The following is an 18963-nucleotide window of genomic DNA, read 5'->3' on the forward strand; positions in this document are numbered from 1 at the left end:
AATACTTAAACTATTCAACAATGTCAACATCTAAAATCTTGAACAATACTAAAAATTACAACATGGGTCGAGTAGCTCTAGGTACCGGGATTCCAAAAACATAAAAATTACAAGAAAATAACTAAATTGCACTAACCAATTTGAACTTGAACTCCAAAATTTTCTAACCGTGCGTCCCTTTCTCTCTTTCCTTTCTTTCTTTTAATTTGCATGCACTCATCTCTTTCTTTCCACTTTCTTTCTATTTCTTTATTATGTTTTCATTTTATTATCATCATTGTTGTAACACCTTAAACTCGGCCTAGACATCTAGTCCAAGTTTAGGAAGTCACATCATTGATACTCAAACACCACACATATAACACAATAACACTAAACCATACTTCGCATAATATTCATCACAAAGATTAGTTAAGTATATAATCTTCCAGAGTCCTACTATCATAGTTTACCGAAATTCCTAATGTAGTATTTAAAAAAAAGATAAAAGCTTGACAGAGCTCTCGCGGTGCCGACCCGTTCAAGACTGAAAACCACTTGAAATTTAACCAATAATAAATTGAGTTGTGAATTCCGTGCATAAAGAAGTTTATTCACATAAACACATTTACCAAACAGTGTCTGTATTCAAAGATTCGATTTGATGACAGAAGCATTTCTAGTTCAGATCCAAGGCAGATTAATTCCAGATGCAGAAACAATTTCAGTTTCATATACAGAACAGATTAGAGTTAGATGCAGATATTCCTAGCCCCCGTCCGCTACACACCATCTTTGGCCATCCCAACTCACCGTTAAGGGTGTTCAAGGCCCAACCAACCCTAAACACCATAGAGTGTCTGTCTGACACGCTTACAAAAATGTAGCTTAGCTGCTAGATCCTAATGTAACGAAACGTCGGGATCAGAGTTATATATATGTGGTGGCTTAGCCACTAATTTAGAACAGATCACTTCTTTCTTTATAATATCCCAACCCATGCATATGCAGAGAACCAATATCCACAATATGTATTCAGTTATCCTAAATTGTTCCGTAAGTAGATAGCACAGTTCAATATAAGACTAAGTATCACAGTGCACATACAGGTATAAAATTCATGCATATATCATAGAGTATCAGAGAATTCTCATACAGTCAAATTCAGACCATTCATACTATGGGGACGTCAATATCAGTCTTAAGTAACATTTACGGCCTCAAAAACGATTTTTGGGCCCTTTTTATATACGCTACACGGTCTGGACTCACATCCGTGTCCTTGCTCGTGCAGTTTTAAAGCATAAATTAGAGAGTTACATGGCCTAGACACACACCCGTGTCCCTTGTCCGTGTGAACCTTGCACTAATATTGTCACACACGGCCCAGACACACGCCCGTGTGCCTCCAAATTAATGAACAGTGAGTTACATGGCCACCTTCACGGCCTGCCACACGGCCGTATGAGCTACACGGCTTAAACACATGCCCATGTGCTTGGCCGCGTGGCATCGACAGCCACCATTTTCGGTGACTGAAACTTGCAAAAACTAAGGTTTTCGGTACGCACCTAGTCTCACTTTGACGGAAAAAATACGGAGACTACCCAGAACCTAATTAATCATTCGACAATCAATCATTTGACTAAAAGACTAAATGACGCAACGTTAATACTCAATCAATTATGTCAAATAAATTGACACGAGGAAACTTTCAACAATGAACGCTTACCGACGATTCAACTGTGCTAATTCGGCACAACACACGAAGGATCACTTCCCTCCGTACTTATGCCTAAGGGAACAAAACGACTAGTTATCAGAGAGTTTAAGTGAAACAATCAGAGAATTCCCAATTTAACAACGTAACAGAAATCTAACAAAACTTCACAGAAGTAGAAGGATTTCGACAGAAATTACACCAAAGTCTTCCAATAACTTAAGGGTCTCACTAATTTCTGATATCCACTTGTTGAACACAATCGAAAAGGAGATATCAAAGAAGTAAAAAGAAAGAAAGAAAGGGAAAATAAAAAGAAAGAAAAAGGAAAAGAAGAAAATTTTATAGAACGTTAACACAATTTTAATGATGGTTTTGTCTTAACCACCCACGTACTTCCGACAACAAGCAAAAATTCTCCTAACGCATATGGCAGGATTCGAACTTGGGACTAGACAAAATACAAACAGATGCTTAACCAGTGAACCAGCAGGCTCATTCTTGACATAGATTCATACAGAATTACACTTAACCATATACTGCATGGATAGGGGTTGTTCAAAAAGGATAAAACTTTTAACGATACAACTCGAACTCCAGACCTTAAACACAAAAGCAAAACACAAGACCGCAGATACGAAAATTTAATTACTGCTGATTCTCACAATTAAATTCATAACATTTTGGGCGTTATAATTATTATTACTTAATATATCTAATATATAATATACACATGTATAACATTTAGCCCATGACTGGCCACCTATTCACAACCATTTATTAAATAGTTTAAGTGCTACTTTAACCCCTTTAGTTCATTTTAATCTATAATTCAACTTTTAACTTTAACGCGATTTAGTTCTTGTACCTTAATAAGTCCCAATTCATAAGAATTACCTATCCAAAATTTAATTCATCTCTAAACTAACTTCGTAAATATTTTAAAAAAATATTCACATGTTCGTTTTACGGGAATAGAGTCCTGAACCTCACTTTCTGACACCCCTGACTATCGAGTCGTTACAGAATGTCCTTCTGTGTTTGAATGGGCTCCCTTTATTAGTATGATGAAAAGGCTTAAATATGGAATAAAGGGTTCACCACATGTTAGAGTCCCACTAGCAACAAAGTCACATCCTGTCTCCTTGTAAGGGCATCAATGTGACCATCTAGATCAATGACGTGACATCTTAAGATGGTTAAACAATCAATAGGCATAAGGTTTCATGTGACAAAGGTAGTCTATAGCAAGGTTCATTAGTTAAGCGATCTACTATGGAGCAACCTGACATTATAGAGGTCCGCCCAATATGATGTTTGCATAAAAAGAGACACGTATAAGTGCCTACGAAGGTTGTATAACAATATTACTATTCAAAACCTACTTAAACAAAGGCTATTATATAATTTCACTGACCAAATTGGTATAGAGTCGTGACACCAATTCAAACAGTCACCTAATAACATAAATTATTAAAAGCATTGACTATGTGTAACAAATTAATCAAACTTCAACTAAATTGAAAAAAATATATAATTCAAAGGCAATACTTATGTAATTTATTTTTTAATAAAATATATTTTATTTCAAAAAAATCAACAGCAAATAAATTTACCGAAACCTTTTGAAAATTAACCTAGTGTGTCATATATAAATAAATGATTAGGAGACAAGATGAATCTAAAAGAAAAAAAAATCTAGGGAACACATGATTTGATTCTTAAGGTGCATTTGAAGCAATTTGCAGCGAATATTGGCTTTTAAATCTTTTTGTGTAAAATTATTAAACTTTGTACATCAAACTCTTTTCTATCCATTTTATGAACCAGAAGAAAAGTTCCCCTTCGCTTTTTACAAAAGTTTAAAAGCCTTCATCATTTCTGTTTCTCAGTTTATATTTACTAAAACCATTCTTATTTTTAATCTATTTCTTTCTTTATTTTTACTTTGCTTCGATAATTTTAGACACGATATAATCTACGACACTATAAATAAATTAATACAAAAAGGATTTTTAATCAAGCGTGGACAAAATCTTCTTTTAAAACTTCCGTCCTTCAACTCGTTATTTTTAAACAGTAAAATAGATCATTTAAACCGATTAAATCAGATTAAAACTTGAATTTAGAAATTATTTTAAAATCGAACCATAATTTTACCTTCACTAACTTATAAACACCTCTATCTCAACTTCATTTTCTTTAAATTATAAAAGAAATATTAAAAAACCTCACCTTGATTCTTTCTTCTTTTTTTTAATTTATAGATGTTGCAAAAGAAAATCGAATAGGCCACAATTTTAAGTCAAATAGGAGATATTTTAAAAGAACAAATAATTTTGTCTGCCAAAGAAATGGAAAAAAATATTTTCTATTTTTAGTGATTAGGCTTTTTTTTAGTTATAAAAGCTAAGGATTTTTACTAAAATATTATAAAAAAATAAAAAATTATCAAAATATTATACTTTTTTTATTTACGAAAATATACAAAAAAAAACACCTTGGAGGAGGGTATCCCATAGGCGGCACCAAAGGTGCCTTTTCCTTAGGCGTCACAGAACTAAAATGTAATGATCTAAAGTTTTAAGGACCTGATATGCAAATTTATCATTTTCAATTTTGCAAGTGAATTGATGCCGCCTGGCGGCACTAAAGTTGAAACGTGGCTAATTGCCTTCTAAGCCCTCCTTATTTATTATTTTCTTTTTATTCCCCATCAACTCACTTTTTTATTTAATAAACAAGCCCTCAACTTATTTTTGTAGTTAAATAAGCTCTTAATCTATGATTTTTACTCATAAAAGCCCTTTATTTTATTATTAAAGTAAATATATTTTACCTAAAGTAAAGCTATTTAAAAAAATATAAACTAATTCGCATTTTATGTTTATGTGAATTTGATGAGAATAGTTTATTAAATAAAAAAAATTATGTTTATCAAAGGCTTATAGCTATAATAGTCCCTTAAGAAAAAACCAAAAAAAGTTACTAAGCCCCTTGACTTAATTTGAACCCAGTAGAGCCCTTATCATTAACCTGAAAAATTAATTAAGCTCTTACATTAATAATTTTCACATTTCGTTACATTAACCATTAAAATCAATTAACGGACCAATTAGATGACGAAATATGACAGACTGTGATTTAATCTTTCATATATCCGATAAAAATCATAAAAATATCTATCTATAATATATATAAAAGCACGAGTCTTGAAAAATCTTTTGAACTGACAAAAATATCCTTTATTGTTAATTATATTACTAAAGTACATTAGAATAATAATTTATTAATATTATTATATAATAATAAAAAGTAAGATTAATTAAAATAATAATATATTAATGTGAAATTAATTAATTTGGTCATATATTATAAAGGCTCTACTTAAAAAAAACATAATATATTATTAATTAATAAAACTATAAATCTATAAAATCATTGAATATAATTGGATGAATCAAAATAATAAGAATCCAAGTTTTTTAATTAAATAAAAATATTTTTATATATAAATACTCTTTATAAATTTAAAAATAATTATAATTTAATAGAAGTTGTGAGAATTATATATTTCAAAATAATTATAATTTAAACTGCAATTATTATTAAAAATATTGTGCTAATTTTAAAATAGAATTGTTATTTAAATAGAACTCTAAACATAAAATATAGGAAAAAGACAAAAAAATTGTGATAATTATAATTATAATTTATTGTTATTAGTTAAAAAATTTGACGGTGCTACTTTTATTAAGGTAAAGTAGAGTTATTACTTAATTAGAATTCTAAGTATCTTAATTATTACTTAACTAATATTAGATTTAATTAAAAAAATTAATAGAAATACCAGACATGCTTTATTGAAAAACTAAAAGTAATAATAAAACTGATCACCTATAAATGTAACCCAAATAGAAAAAATAAATTATAATTATAAATTATTCTCATCAAATTTAGTAAATTTTTTTATTTAATAAATTATTCTCATCAAATTCACATAAACATAAAATACGAATTAGTTTATACTTTTTTAAATAGCTTTACTTTAGGTAAAATATATTTACTTTAATAATAAAATAAAGGGCTTTTATGAGTAAAAATCATAGATTAAGAGCTTACTTAACTACAAAAATAGGTTGAGGGATTATTTATTAAATAAAAAAGTGAGTTGAATGGGAATAAAAAGAAAATAATAAATAATGAGGGCTTAGAAGGCAATTAGCCACGTTTCAACTTTAGTGCCGCCACGCCCACCGGCGGCACCAATTCACTTTCAAAATTCAAAATGGTAAATTTTTATATCAGGTCCTTAAAACTTTAGATCATTACATTTTAGTCCTGTGCTGCCTATGGGAAAGGCACCTTTGGTGCCGCCTATGGGATACCCTCCTCCAGGGTGGTTTTTTTTGTATTATTTTCGTAAATAAAAAAAAGTATAATATTTTGGTAATTTTTTTATTTTTTTATAATATTTTAGTAAAAATCCCTAAAAGCTACAAAGCTTTCAGATAATTTTTTTTTAAAAAAAGTGCATAAAAATTGATCGAGTATGATCCAATTCAAAATTTTAAAGTATTTTTATAATTAAATTTAAATAAATACATTTTATATATTAAATAATAATCCAAACACAAGATTTTCCCATAAAATTCGACTCATTAAATAATCAAATTCTATTTAAGCTAGGGACAATCAAGGGCCTTGATCAATTGATTAAATGTGATAATTGCAATTTTAGCCCTCTTAAAATCTACTTATTTAATTTAAGTTTTTTCAACTCTTTAACTAATGAAAATAAATTTGTATTTTTGGTTTCTTCAAAAATTAACCCTTTTAATATTTTTTCAAACTTTAATCCCTCTAAAACTTTTATAATTTCAGTTTATCCTACAAACAAAGCCCTTACTACGATCCTACTCACATATATCATGCACAATGCCCAACAAACCTAATAGGAAAAAAAAAGATAAATGTGATTTACAAAAAGATACAAAATAAATAAATAAACCGATACACATACAATTATTTGAAGCAGTGATTAAAATTCTCAGGGACTTATGAAAAATGAATTTTCCTGCTCTCACTTGAAAAAATAAAAAAGAAAGCACCCAATAATTCTCCAATTCTTTTCCAAGCTTCCAAACTAATAATTAATATAAGTTGGCCAATGGCCACAGTTCATCTTTTCAATGGAATAAAAAGCTTCTAGCCTTGAGAAAAACACTTAATTCATGTGGGGGAAGAAAGGGAAAATGATCACAAGTGGGCCAATTTACGTTTTTTTTAGTTCAATTTGGTACTTGTATTTAGTAAATGTTATTTATTTTAGAACTTAAAAATAATGATGTTAACTTTTTAGTACTTAATTTGAATTTTGGGGGTTGATTTAATAAAAGTTAATTGCTAATCTTATTATGTTTGAAATTTCATACTTTTGTTAATAAAATAAATTTAGTGTTAATTATGAACTTGTTTGGTTTTGTGCTTAATGTTGAATGCAATCTGATGGTTGTGAGACTTCCTTGGGGGTTTCAGGATTGATTTGAAGAAAGTTAATTGCTAACATTATTAATTAATTATGAGTTTTCATCAAATCAACCATAAAACTTAAATTGAACACTGAAATTGTAATATTGTTACTTTTAAGTACAAAAATGTGTAACATTTACCAAATACATATATCAAATTAGATTAAAAAAAAGTGTCAAACTCGACACCAATTAATATATTATAATTTATAAATTTCATTAAGAAATCAACTTTCCTTTTGTATTAAACATGATTACAAGTAATCTAATAAAATGAATTAAATGATCAAGTTCAAGAAAAAAACAACAAACTTTCCTTTTTTCATTAAAAATGATTACAATTAGTACCATAAATTCTTAAAAATCAAACCTTCTTTTCTTAAGAAAAGTCCAACTTTCCTTTCTTTTTTTTCTTTTCTCTTAAGTGCAATTTTGATTAGAAGTGCTGATTGACCATGGATTACTTTGGGTTTAGATAAAAATTTTTTTTTTATTAAAGTTTGATTTTGTTATAAAGTTCATTTTATTTGGTAAAATTAACTTTATATGAAATTAAATTTTAATGAAGATTCTATAATAAGAATAAGAATTAGAATTAGTGGTAGTGCCTAATGTTGAAAATAAAAAAACATAAATCAAGATCTATTGAAAATTTATTTGATTTGACATAAAAATTAAAATAAATAATTTATTAACGTGGAAAACATGTAGAATAGTGCACTTTCTCACCTTAATTATCTTAATTATAGGGGAAAAAATGCATGTTACCCTAATTATGGATAGTTAGAAATTTGAATTAGATATATATTAATTACATGATTTTTTTTGTTAAATTTAGACTGAATTAACAACAAAAATAAAACAAGAATCAAAAGTAAAGACAACAGAAAAAAATCTAATAATTTGTTTTTTATGAGAACCAAATTTATCTTTTATTATATATATGTGTGTGTGTGTGTGACCGTTAGATTTTCAACATCACTTGGGAATAATCATATGGAATTTGATGATTAATCCAGTTGTGAGCTAATGATGGATAATAAAAGATAAAATAAAAAAGGGTATATTACATTGTTGGTCATCCAACTATATTTAAAAGAAAATTTGATCACTCAACTATAAAGAGTTAAAAAATGTCAATCAACTAATCACGTTTATACTTTTTAATCTAATTCCATTAACATTTTGATGGAGAGATGATATGGCAATTCAAAATTTGACATAATGAATTTAGTCTTCAATATTTATACATTATGTTAATTTAGTAAAAATAAAAACTAATCCTTTGAAAATTGCTACGAATCCCCAACAACTAACAACCAGTTAATGTTTATCTTTTTAATGACTCTTGTTGATACATTGGATCAACGGGTGTAGAGGTCAAGGGGAGATCCCCTTCAAAATGGAGTTTCCCCTCTCTAGGGGTCTTTGGAATTGTCTTTTTAGGAGGGTTTTCGAGTCAGTTGCGTCGAATTATTTTTTCTATCATTGTATAACAACTCTAAGAAATAAAGTAATGTCTATCTTTTTCTTTATTAGAGAATTAATTAAAATGTTTTTTAAAATAGAAAATATATTTTATTTGTTTTTTCAAAGTTTGAAATTGCTGCAAACACAATTCACTTTGGTTCCCTTGGTTGCAAACAAATTGTACACCATGATTTGCCCCACTTGAAAAGTATGGTATAAAGTAAATGATAAGTACTTTTAATTTGTTTTTTCAGTTGACTTTAGATTCAAGAAAGATTTAAAGTGTAAATTAAAGATTAATTAATGATTGTTGTTTCATTTTAACAAAATTGTGGAATTTTCTCCCTTAATTTTAGGATTTCTATATTTTGTTGCTTTAAGTGTCGAGAATTTAAGATCCTAAAAAAAGGTTTTCTTTTTATAAAAAAAAACTCATTTGTGAAATTAAAATAAAAACTCAAGGAATTATCTCAATAAAAAAATTAAAATAGGATTAATAAGATAACATGTACCCTTATGATAAAATTAAAATAAATAAGAGATTTAAACCCATTCATCTTAAAAAAATTAAAAATTAATTTCTTTTAATATCATAAAAAAAATGTAAGGTTTTTCCAGCTAATTGAATTAAAGTGAGTCATGATTTTGCCTTTATCTAGAAGAAACTTCTTTGGTTTTGCATGGTAATGATAATTTATGATGACATCATTAAAAAGTTAATAATAAATAATAATAATAAAAAGGAAAAATCCTAAACATAAAACATAAGAAAGAGAGTGAAAGGAAAAAAGAAAAATCCCCTATATTATAAAATGATTAGTCTCATCAAGTCGATTGAGTCTTAGCTCGATTGGCATGTATATTATTGTTAATATAGGAGAACGTGAGTTTAAGTGCGCTAAAATGTATTATTCTCCTATTTGTGTTGGAGAAGGACTATGGATAATTCTAAGTTTTGCGTAAAAAAAGAAGAAAATATGATCAAAATCTATAATGAAATTATTTCAAAAAATATATATTAGACTCAAGGAAAAAAAACTCAAATTTGACTTATTTTTCATTAAAATATAATTTATTAAGATTTTAAAGCATTATTATTGTATTAGTCCAATAAAGATATTTAAGGAAGGTTTGATTTAACAAATGTAAGATTACGAGTGGAATGTCTCGCATATGTTACATTATTTTGTTTAGTTCATTTGGTTAGAATGTAAGATCTTAGCATTTGGTTTGTAAAATGTAAAATTACTTAAAAAGTATTTTTTATTAAATTGTTTGTGTTATAGAATTTATCTTTTTTTAACAAGTTTAGTTCCTTTAATTTTTTTGTCTCGTTTTTGATAAAATTATGATTAATTAAGATAAATATTATTTTTATTACAATTTATATATTAATAAACAAATTTATGATGTTGAAATAAATTTATCAATTATAATTATAGTAATTCATGAAAAGTGATCACATCATCAACGATAATTTTTAAATCATAATTATGACCATAATTTATATACATATAAATAAAACTCTAGAGTAAATATAATAATTATAATTTTAAAATATGGCATCTACTGCTTCACTATCAAGAAAAAAAGAGATTTTTTTAATTAGATTTCAATTTTATTTGAGAAAAAGGATGTGATTAAAATAATAAAAACAAAATAATAAATTGATCCAAAATTTAAAATTACACCTGTAATCTAAAATAACCTAAGAAATTGATGGTATTAAGATTACATCTTATATTCTGGTATATTGACACTATTTAGAAATTTGAAATTACGTGACAATAAAAATATTGAGAATTGAAACAACATAATATTATTTCGGAATGTGAGATAGCAGGGTGTAATGTTATATTTGGTGAACTAAATTCACCCTTAAAAGAAGAAATCAGGAATGAAAATTTTTCTTTAGCATTTTAATTAAATTAAATTTTTGGGTCAAAATATAGTTTTACTATTATATTATATTATGAATTTATAATTTTTTAAAGGACTTAAAAGTATAATATTACCACTTTTTGGGAATGCCCCTCTTGACTCTCTAGTGCTATCCTTACTCTTTAAAAAAAATTAGGGATGAGCGTTTGATCGAATCAAGTGAAAAAAATTTTGAGTTAATCGAGTTAACTATATTTATTATCTTAACTCGATTTGAATTTTTTTCAAATGGAGTGGAATTAAAAAATTAAACATGTCAAATCAAAATCTTGTTGTAATGTAACTAATTCCATATTAAATCACATAAATTTGAAACAATATATTTTTGAAAACTTTTTCAAAACAAAATAAAAAAAATATTTTAGTATTATAAACTTGAATCATTAATTAACTTATTTAGGTCCCAAATTTATTAATTTTGAAAATTTTAAAAACTTTTTTTAGAATTTTTTTTAAAATTTATAATTTTTTAAAAATATAAATTTTGAAATTTTTAAAAATATTTTGAATTTTAAAAAATTATTTTGATTTTCTTTTTGTAATTTTTGTTGTGAAAAAGACCAATCTGTTCATTTTCAAAATTGTCAGGGACCAAGGGTATTTACATCAATCTTTTATTCGAATTATTTGAGTTATTGGAATTGTAAAATTCAACTCAACTCAAATGAAACTCGAATTACTAATTCGAGTTGAGTCAAATAACTCGAAAAATTTAATTCCATTAACTCGAAATTTAAATTCTTTTTTATTTTTTGAATCGGATCGAGTTTTACTCGGCACTAAAAGAAATATTAAAAAAAGTGTCAAAATATGGTTCGAATATATTGATCTAATGAATATGGGTGAAGGAATAAAATTTTAAAGGATTAAAACACAATTATATTATATTAACTTATCATTTCACGATTTTAAAACAATTTTATTAAACCGACATGATTTTGACTTAAATAAAATAAATTCTAGTCTAATATAATACTATATTATACCAATATGTTTTAATTACAATATTGTAAAATTCTTTTAAAAAGTATCGTGAGATAAAAAATAAATAATTTTTAAAAAGCTCTCACAATTAATATATAAGTGCAAAGGTTTCGATAAATGTAATTTACTAATAATATAGTCGCGTTTTGACAGCCAAGCATGACTTCTTCTCAAGTAATACAGCCGAGTAGGACTTCTTCTCCCAATCAAACTCTGATTACTTCAGGAACATTTTAGTCGTTTTATCCCTTTAAACCTAGCCTATTTAAAAGGGCCTTGTATCCCTGTTTCGATAAGACAATTAAAGATGTAGTAGTATAAGGTTTTTCTTTTGGGGGCGACAAGATGTAGTTGCAGATGAGTTTTGGTGAGAGTTTTCATGATAACTATGAAGAAAATTTTGTACTCATTTTGCTCCCGTAAGAGTTAATTTTATATTATATATAGAGAGGATATGTAAATATATTTTTTAACATAATAAAAGTCTTTTATGCTCTTATTTTTTAACATTTATACCTCTATCTATTCCCATAGTTCCTTTAGGAATTAATTTTATATGATATATAGATAGATATAAATATCAAATATAAACTTTTAAAGAGTAATTAATTGATATGCAATTAGTAGTGTTTTTAGATTCCACAAGCACGTTGAGGGTATGACAAATGTCACATTTATTTATATAATTAATTTTTTTATTGCACCTTATAATATGCTTGTCAAACCCTCGACCTGCTTATGAAGTCTAAAAAACTACCCTGGAGTATACCAAATAAATTTCCATTTTAAATTTAATAATATTTTCTATCAAAAACTTTTAGGATCAAATAAATGCAGATAATTTTTTTAAAAAATATAATGACTTTTTATTAATTTTAAAATATAACTCACAATTAAAAAAACTTATAAAATAGTCTTATTAAAAATACAAAAATTAAAATTTAAGATACAAAATTATAACCTCTAAGAAACTAATTAAAAGAAACAGATTAAGAATAACCTTTTAAGGTGCAATAAATAAATTAAATTAATAGTAGTAAAAAAAACCCTAGTTTTAATAATTTTATTAAAAAAACCTTAAATTACCCTACTCTTGATGGGTTGAAAAATATATAAACTTTAAAAATAAAAAATAAATAGAAATAAATGAATTTATTTAGCCATTAAATATAAATTAATCACAAATAATTAAAATAGAACAATAAAATTTAAAAATTATTAAAAAAACAAATTTGAACGTTAAGTAGCAGTAAAATCACAAACAATTTAAATGTAAAAAACAAAATTTAAAAGTTATAAAAAAATTATTTCTTTTCCAAAATACCTAAATTTTTTATTAAATTTTAATACTTAAATTACCCCTACTAAATTTTTATACTACCTAAACTATCCCTATTTAGCTCTTAAAAGAACCTAGTTTTATTATATATATATAGTGGCGTAGCTAGAGCCCGACCCCCTAAAATAGAAAATTTTTTATTTAGGCCATTTAAATTTTAAATTAGTAAAAATAAAATTGTATTTTGCACCCCTAAAATGATAAAATTTTGAATTAATCCTTTTAAAATTATAAAAATATAAGCTATTCATATGATAAAATTACATTTTTACTATTATAAAATTTAAAATTTAATTTTAGCCTCGAAAAGAGTTTCCGCTTTCACCCCTATATAAATATAGATTCTCAATTAATTGATTTAGTGCATGAACTTAAATGAAATTGGTTATTTTAAAGTTTTTTCTTAAATGAATTTGGATTTTAGTTATTATCTACAAGAAAATAACATAAATCCATAAAAATACATCATCATGTTTGGTAATGCAAGCATGGATAACATGGATAAAAAAGTCATTCACATCTTATTATTGTTTGAACATCACAATGGCTGTTCTTCGGACTATTATTTTGCACGCTTTTGAGACATTCTTTCATTGTCCTAAAAACGTTTTCTAAAATGGTTAATATATTATTTGGTGTTTGAGGGGTTTTTTTGTCTCAATTCAGCACTTGAGTTTAGTTTTAATGTTCATTTTAGTACATGAATTTTTTTAATTTGATACTTCAGTTTTTTTAATCCCAATTTGGTAGTTGAATTTGGTTTCAACATTCAATTTGGCACATAAGTTTTTATCGTTATCTCGATTAAGTACCTATATTTAAAAAAAAAATAGAACACACCTGTCAAGTATTCATCGAACCAAACTTAATTATCAAACACAAGGGCGAAGCCAAAAAAAAAAAATTAGGGGGAAAAATCAAATTTTTTTCATATTTAGGAGGATCAAAGTGTAATTTTATTTTTATTAATTTAAAAATAATTTTAAAATCTTCATGATACAAAGAATATGTAAAGATGTACAAATTATTAGATTAGAATCATAATTTTCGAAACCAGATTGATTGATCGAATTGATTAGATAAAAAAACTAATTAACTCGTAACTCGATATAAATCAATTGTATTGATTTTTTAAAAATATTTTTATTTTTATAATTTTTTAATCAAACACATCAATTTAACTACCGACTTAATTCCAACAATTGTTTGTTACAACATTTATGTGGATGAGGAATTTTGACAAAATTCACTAAGAAAAACAAAGAATTTAACTGACATGTTTGGTAACACGGATACTATGGACAACAGTCTTACTACAATATTTGCATTAGCCTGTCCCTTTTTTAAGTCAAACTAATGCCACCTATCTATGGCTCCCATTTACCCATATTAATTCGAAGTTTGTAATAATATTATATTTGAAGTTTGTAAATTCATTTTTAATATTGTATAATTACATTCAATATTTATTATCAAAAACTTATTTATTAATTTAAAAATATGTTAAATTCACAATGATATTTTTTTATAAAAAAAAAACGCCGAATGACCAAAACCTAATAAAATGTGAAACAATTAACTGAGCCAACGAATAAGAGCCAAAATTACAAATTTAGAAACAGATCCCCTTTGAACAAAAACTGTCTTTGTTTTTCCCTATTTTGCAGGCTTTTTCATGGTTAGACCTGAAAATTTCCCTGCCTAATTTCCCCCCAATTTTATACTACATCACACTCTCTTTATACTCAAATAATATTTCTACTTTTTTTTAAGTAAACAATCAAGAAATCAAAAACTCATAATATCCTTCTAAACTAGCTCCCGCACAGAATATGGGGTTCTATAAACACCTAGATATCTATGAATGAAATCTACAATTGTTTTATGAACTCTAGAAATATGACGGATACAGCTCATCTAATTCTTTTGTATCAACTTATGAACAGTTCGTAGTTTCATAAAATGATTATCAATAACTTTTCTAGACAAAATTATCCACCAAAAAGACATCATCACATTCAAGTTCAATATGACAATATCCCTTATAGCCTTATCCTATAATAAACATAGTTCTTCTAACAGTAATCTTGCTTCAATCCTGAGTATTTTATCCTTCCTTAAAACCATCGAATAGTCGCATAACTAATTTCTATCTATGTAAATTTTAATATACTTATGTTTAAATTCAACATGATCGGCTGTCAACCTTTCTCGTGCTACTTTGATCCTTCTTTTTACCTTGTTTTTCCAATTATTTGGTCATACATAGTACAACCATGGAAAACGTGGACAAGCGGTGCAATTTGGTCATACGTAAGCAATTTTTTTCCCCAAAAATGCATTAAAATATCCATTAAAATAAATCTTCACTTGTAATTCATATGCTATCATTATTTTTTCACGTCTCGTAATCATATTTAATGTATTTTATATTTTTAATAAAATTTGATAAACCATTAATTAATATTTTATATTTATATTTTATTCATATTATCTTCCTCCCTATAATTTGCTAATTACTACAATCATGCGACTTGCGTTGAACTTAATTCCATCATTTGGCGCACCCAATTAAACAGAGTCATATGTCCCCTTTTCACATTTAAAATCATAAAAAAAATTATACTTAATTGTAGATTTAGTAACTTGGAAATGATATTATTGCATAATACAAATACAATAAAACCAAATTAATTTAAAAATACTATACATATATCGATTGAGTATTAACTCGATTGGTATGGGTATTGTTGCCAATACAGGAGGATGTGGGTTCGAATGCGCTGAAATACATTGTCTTCCTAATCATAAATTGATGAGGGACTATGGTTAATTCTAAGCGTTATATCAAAAAAAAAAAATATAATACATATATATACATATGAATATGCCAAAGTCGAAACTCTGGTAACTCATTTCCTTTTCTCAAATTTATATTTTTATAATTATTTTTAAAAAAAATTATTATTAAAATTATTTCTTGCTTAGTCTTATACACTACCAATGAATTATAAAAAAAATTTTATTAATGAATAAAATAATATGAAAGAATTATAAATAAGTGTTGAATAATATATTTAGACATAATTAAAAAACTATAATTTATTTATAAGTCCATCAATATCTTTTTATATTGCCTGTTGATCAAGTGTTTTATTGCGATTGACCAATGCTCCATGAGATTCAATGCATTAAATATTATTTCATACATAACAAGAAATACAAATATAAGGTTAAATTATGTTATAAGTTCTTGTACTTTTCAAATAATTGAAATTTAGTCAATATATTTTTATTTTCAGGAATTTAGTCTTTTACATTTTAGATTTTAAAATTCAAGTGTAACAGTATTTTTTTTCAAATACCATACCAACGAATTTAAAAATGTTGATAGTTAAACCCGAATTTTGAAATCTTTAGAGAGACTAAATCCTTAAAAATAAAAATATAAGGACTAAATTCTAAAAATTCAAAAAGTAAAGGGTCTAATAACAGACTTTAACACAAATATAAACACACAACTTTTTTTTTTTAAATCCTCTTCAATATATGTTTTTTAAAACTTTCTTTGCTTTCTCTCCTCTATTTATATAGTCTTTGTTTCCCAACTTTCAACTAAAGCAACTTCCTCTGTATATTTCGCTCTCTGCTTTTTAACAATGGAACACAACGAAAAATGCGCCCAATCTCAATCCTGTTCTTCTTCACCACGTTTTCCATCCCCTAACTCTCAATCTCCTCCTCCACCACCACCGCCACCAGCTTCTCCTTCTCTTCCTCCCCCGCCGACGCCTACGGTTGTTCTCAGCCCTTGCGCTGCCTGCAAAATCCTTCGCCGCCGCTGCGTCGAAAAGTGTGTTTTAGCTCCTTATTTCCCTCCAACCGAACCTTATAAATTCACCATTGCTCATCGAGTTTTTGGAGCTAGTAATATCATCAAGTCTTTACAGGTAATTTTCCTATTTTAATTTCCACCCCCTCCCTCAAACCGCCATTACTGAACCAGTTTTTTATCATCAAAAGCATGATTATATGTTAAATGCAATAAATAATAATTTATCTATTTTATTAAATTTGAATTTTGATAATAATAATTGTTTTTCAATAATATCACGTACAATCTTGTTAGCTTTTTTCATTTCGCTTTAAATATATTAATGAGATCGTTTCCAGTTTACGTAAACAGTTCAAATAATTAATTACTCGATGTGACTTATTATTATTGAATCAATGTTTTAATTGGGCCCAATGATTGCTAAAAAGTAAAATATAAAAAATAATGAAAAATTATTTAATTTTTAAAATTGCTTGTAAGTAAAAAATAGCATTAAATACTCACCAAAAAATTTATATCAAGATTTATATACCTGTATAATTCAATTAAAACATTATTACCTAATTGAGAAAAATATTATTTTTCAAGTATTTCGTCGCAATCTTGTTTGGACCAATCCGATAACTTGCTAAATTTTAAAATATTAAAAAATCATATTAATAATTATTTTTTAATATTATTAAAAAAATCAAAATCTTTTTCCAAGATTTACCTCTATAAGTTTAATTATATTCCAAACCATAACAAAATTTTTAAAATTAGATCGGTTTTAATTAAATAAATTTTAAATAAATTTTAAAAAAATAATTATAAAATTCAGTTCAACCAATTTGAAGTAATTTGCAACACAATTGTTCTAACTTAAGGACGGCACCCAGGGGTTAGCCAAGATCTCCTAAAATGAGAAAATATCACTTTGACCCTTTAAAATTTATAAATTTATATGATAATAAATGATAAAATTATATTTTTTTTAAAGAAAATGATAAAATTTTAATTTAATGTTTCAAAAACTATAAAGATATAAATCGATGAAATTGTATTTTAACTGTCGGTCCAATTCAATCTATTTCGATAACCTTAAACACTACTTATTTCCAACATTTACGTTTTTTTTCTAGGAACTACCGGAGTCACAAAGAGCCGACGCTGTAAGCAGCATGGTATACGAGGCGAGCGCTCGAATCCGCGACCCCGTGTACGGCTGCGCCGGGGCGATTTGCCAACTTCAAAAACAAGTGAGCGAGCTCCAAGCCCAACTAGCCAAAGCCCAGGCGGAGATCGTGACAATGCAATGCCAACAAGCCAATTTGCTAGCCATAATATTGGAAATGAGTCAATCAAAAGAAGCCAATATTTCTCAGCATCAACCTTATAATATGGACACCACTTGTTTTCTGGATGACAACAATCTTGGTTCGGCTTGGGAGCCTCTTTGGACGTGAAGGAAAAAAAAAGAAGGTTGAAGATGATGATGGAATTTAGTTATAAAAATATTTATAGATATATTTAAGGGGGGGGATAAAGAATTAAATTAAATATTGTATTTTTTATATTTATATTTATAGTTTAGAGAATTTTCAATGAAGTAATTAGTTTTTTTAGTAGAAATGTGTCCCTAATGCTTTTCTTTTTTTCAATTTTTTATATTAAAAAATTCCTAGTTTAAAAATGAAGGAAAATGTTATGATTTAAATTTTAGGTATGTCAGATATATAATTTTATGAATTAATTAAACTAAATTCTGGTACATTTTGTCAAATCTTTTGACCAAAGGAACTCTTGGAGATTTAGAATTTAGACCTACAATTTTGTTTTTTGTAAATATATATTTATATCATTTTCAATAAATTGATTGGTTTTAGGGTTAATATAACTTTTAATCCATGAACTTGACCATTAATTTCACTTTAGTATTTATTTATTTTTTTGTTAACTTAGGTATCTGAACTTGGCAGCTAGATTCATTTTGGTCTGATGATGTTGTACAGTCTCAAAGTGCCACGTCATCAAAATTTGAAGAAATCCAAGTTTAAGAACCAAAATAAACCTAATCGTCAAGTTCGGTATCAAAAGTAAACCCTTGATTTTATTATCGAAAAGTGCCCCTATGTTTAAATAAAAAAAATAGAGAGATATTGTAGATTTAAATTCCATTATATTA

At 26.6% G+C, this 18963-nt stretch overlaps 1 protein-coding gene across 1 annotated transcript; it reads left to right on the top strand.

The window, feature by feature from the left end:
- The first annotated feature begins 16549 nt into the window (after positions 1-16549).
- On the top strand, positions 16550-18402 carry LOC107891168 (LOB domain-containing protein 1). Its single transcript, XM_016815865.2, has 2 exons — positions 16550-16914; positions 17921-18402. The coding sequence occupies exons 1-2, from the start codon at positions 16624-16626 to the stop codon at positions 18242-18244; spliced, it is 615 nt and encodes a 204-aa protein (XP_016671354.1). The 5' UTR covers positions 16550-16623; the 3' UTR covers positions 18245-18402.
- Positions 18403-18963: the final 561 nt, after the last annotated feature.

Source organism: Gossypium hirsutum, chromosome D06, assembly GCF_007990345.1.
Source record: "Gossypium hirsutum isolate 1008001.06 chromosome D06, Gossypium_hirsutum_v2.1, whole genome shotgun sequence".
In the NCBI taxonomy this organism is placed as follows: Eukaryota; Viridiplantae; Streptophyta; class Magnoliopsida; order Malvales; family Malvaceae; genus Gossypium; species Gossypium hirsutum.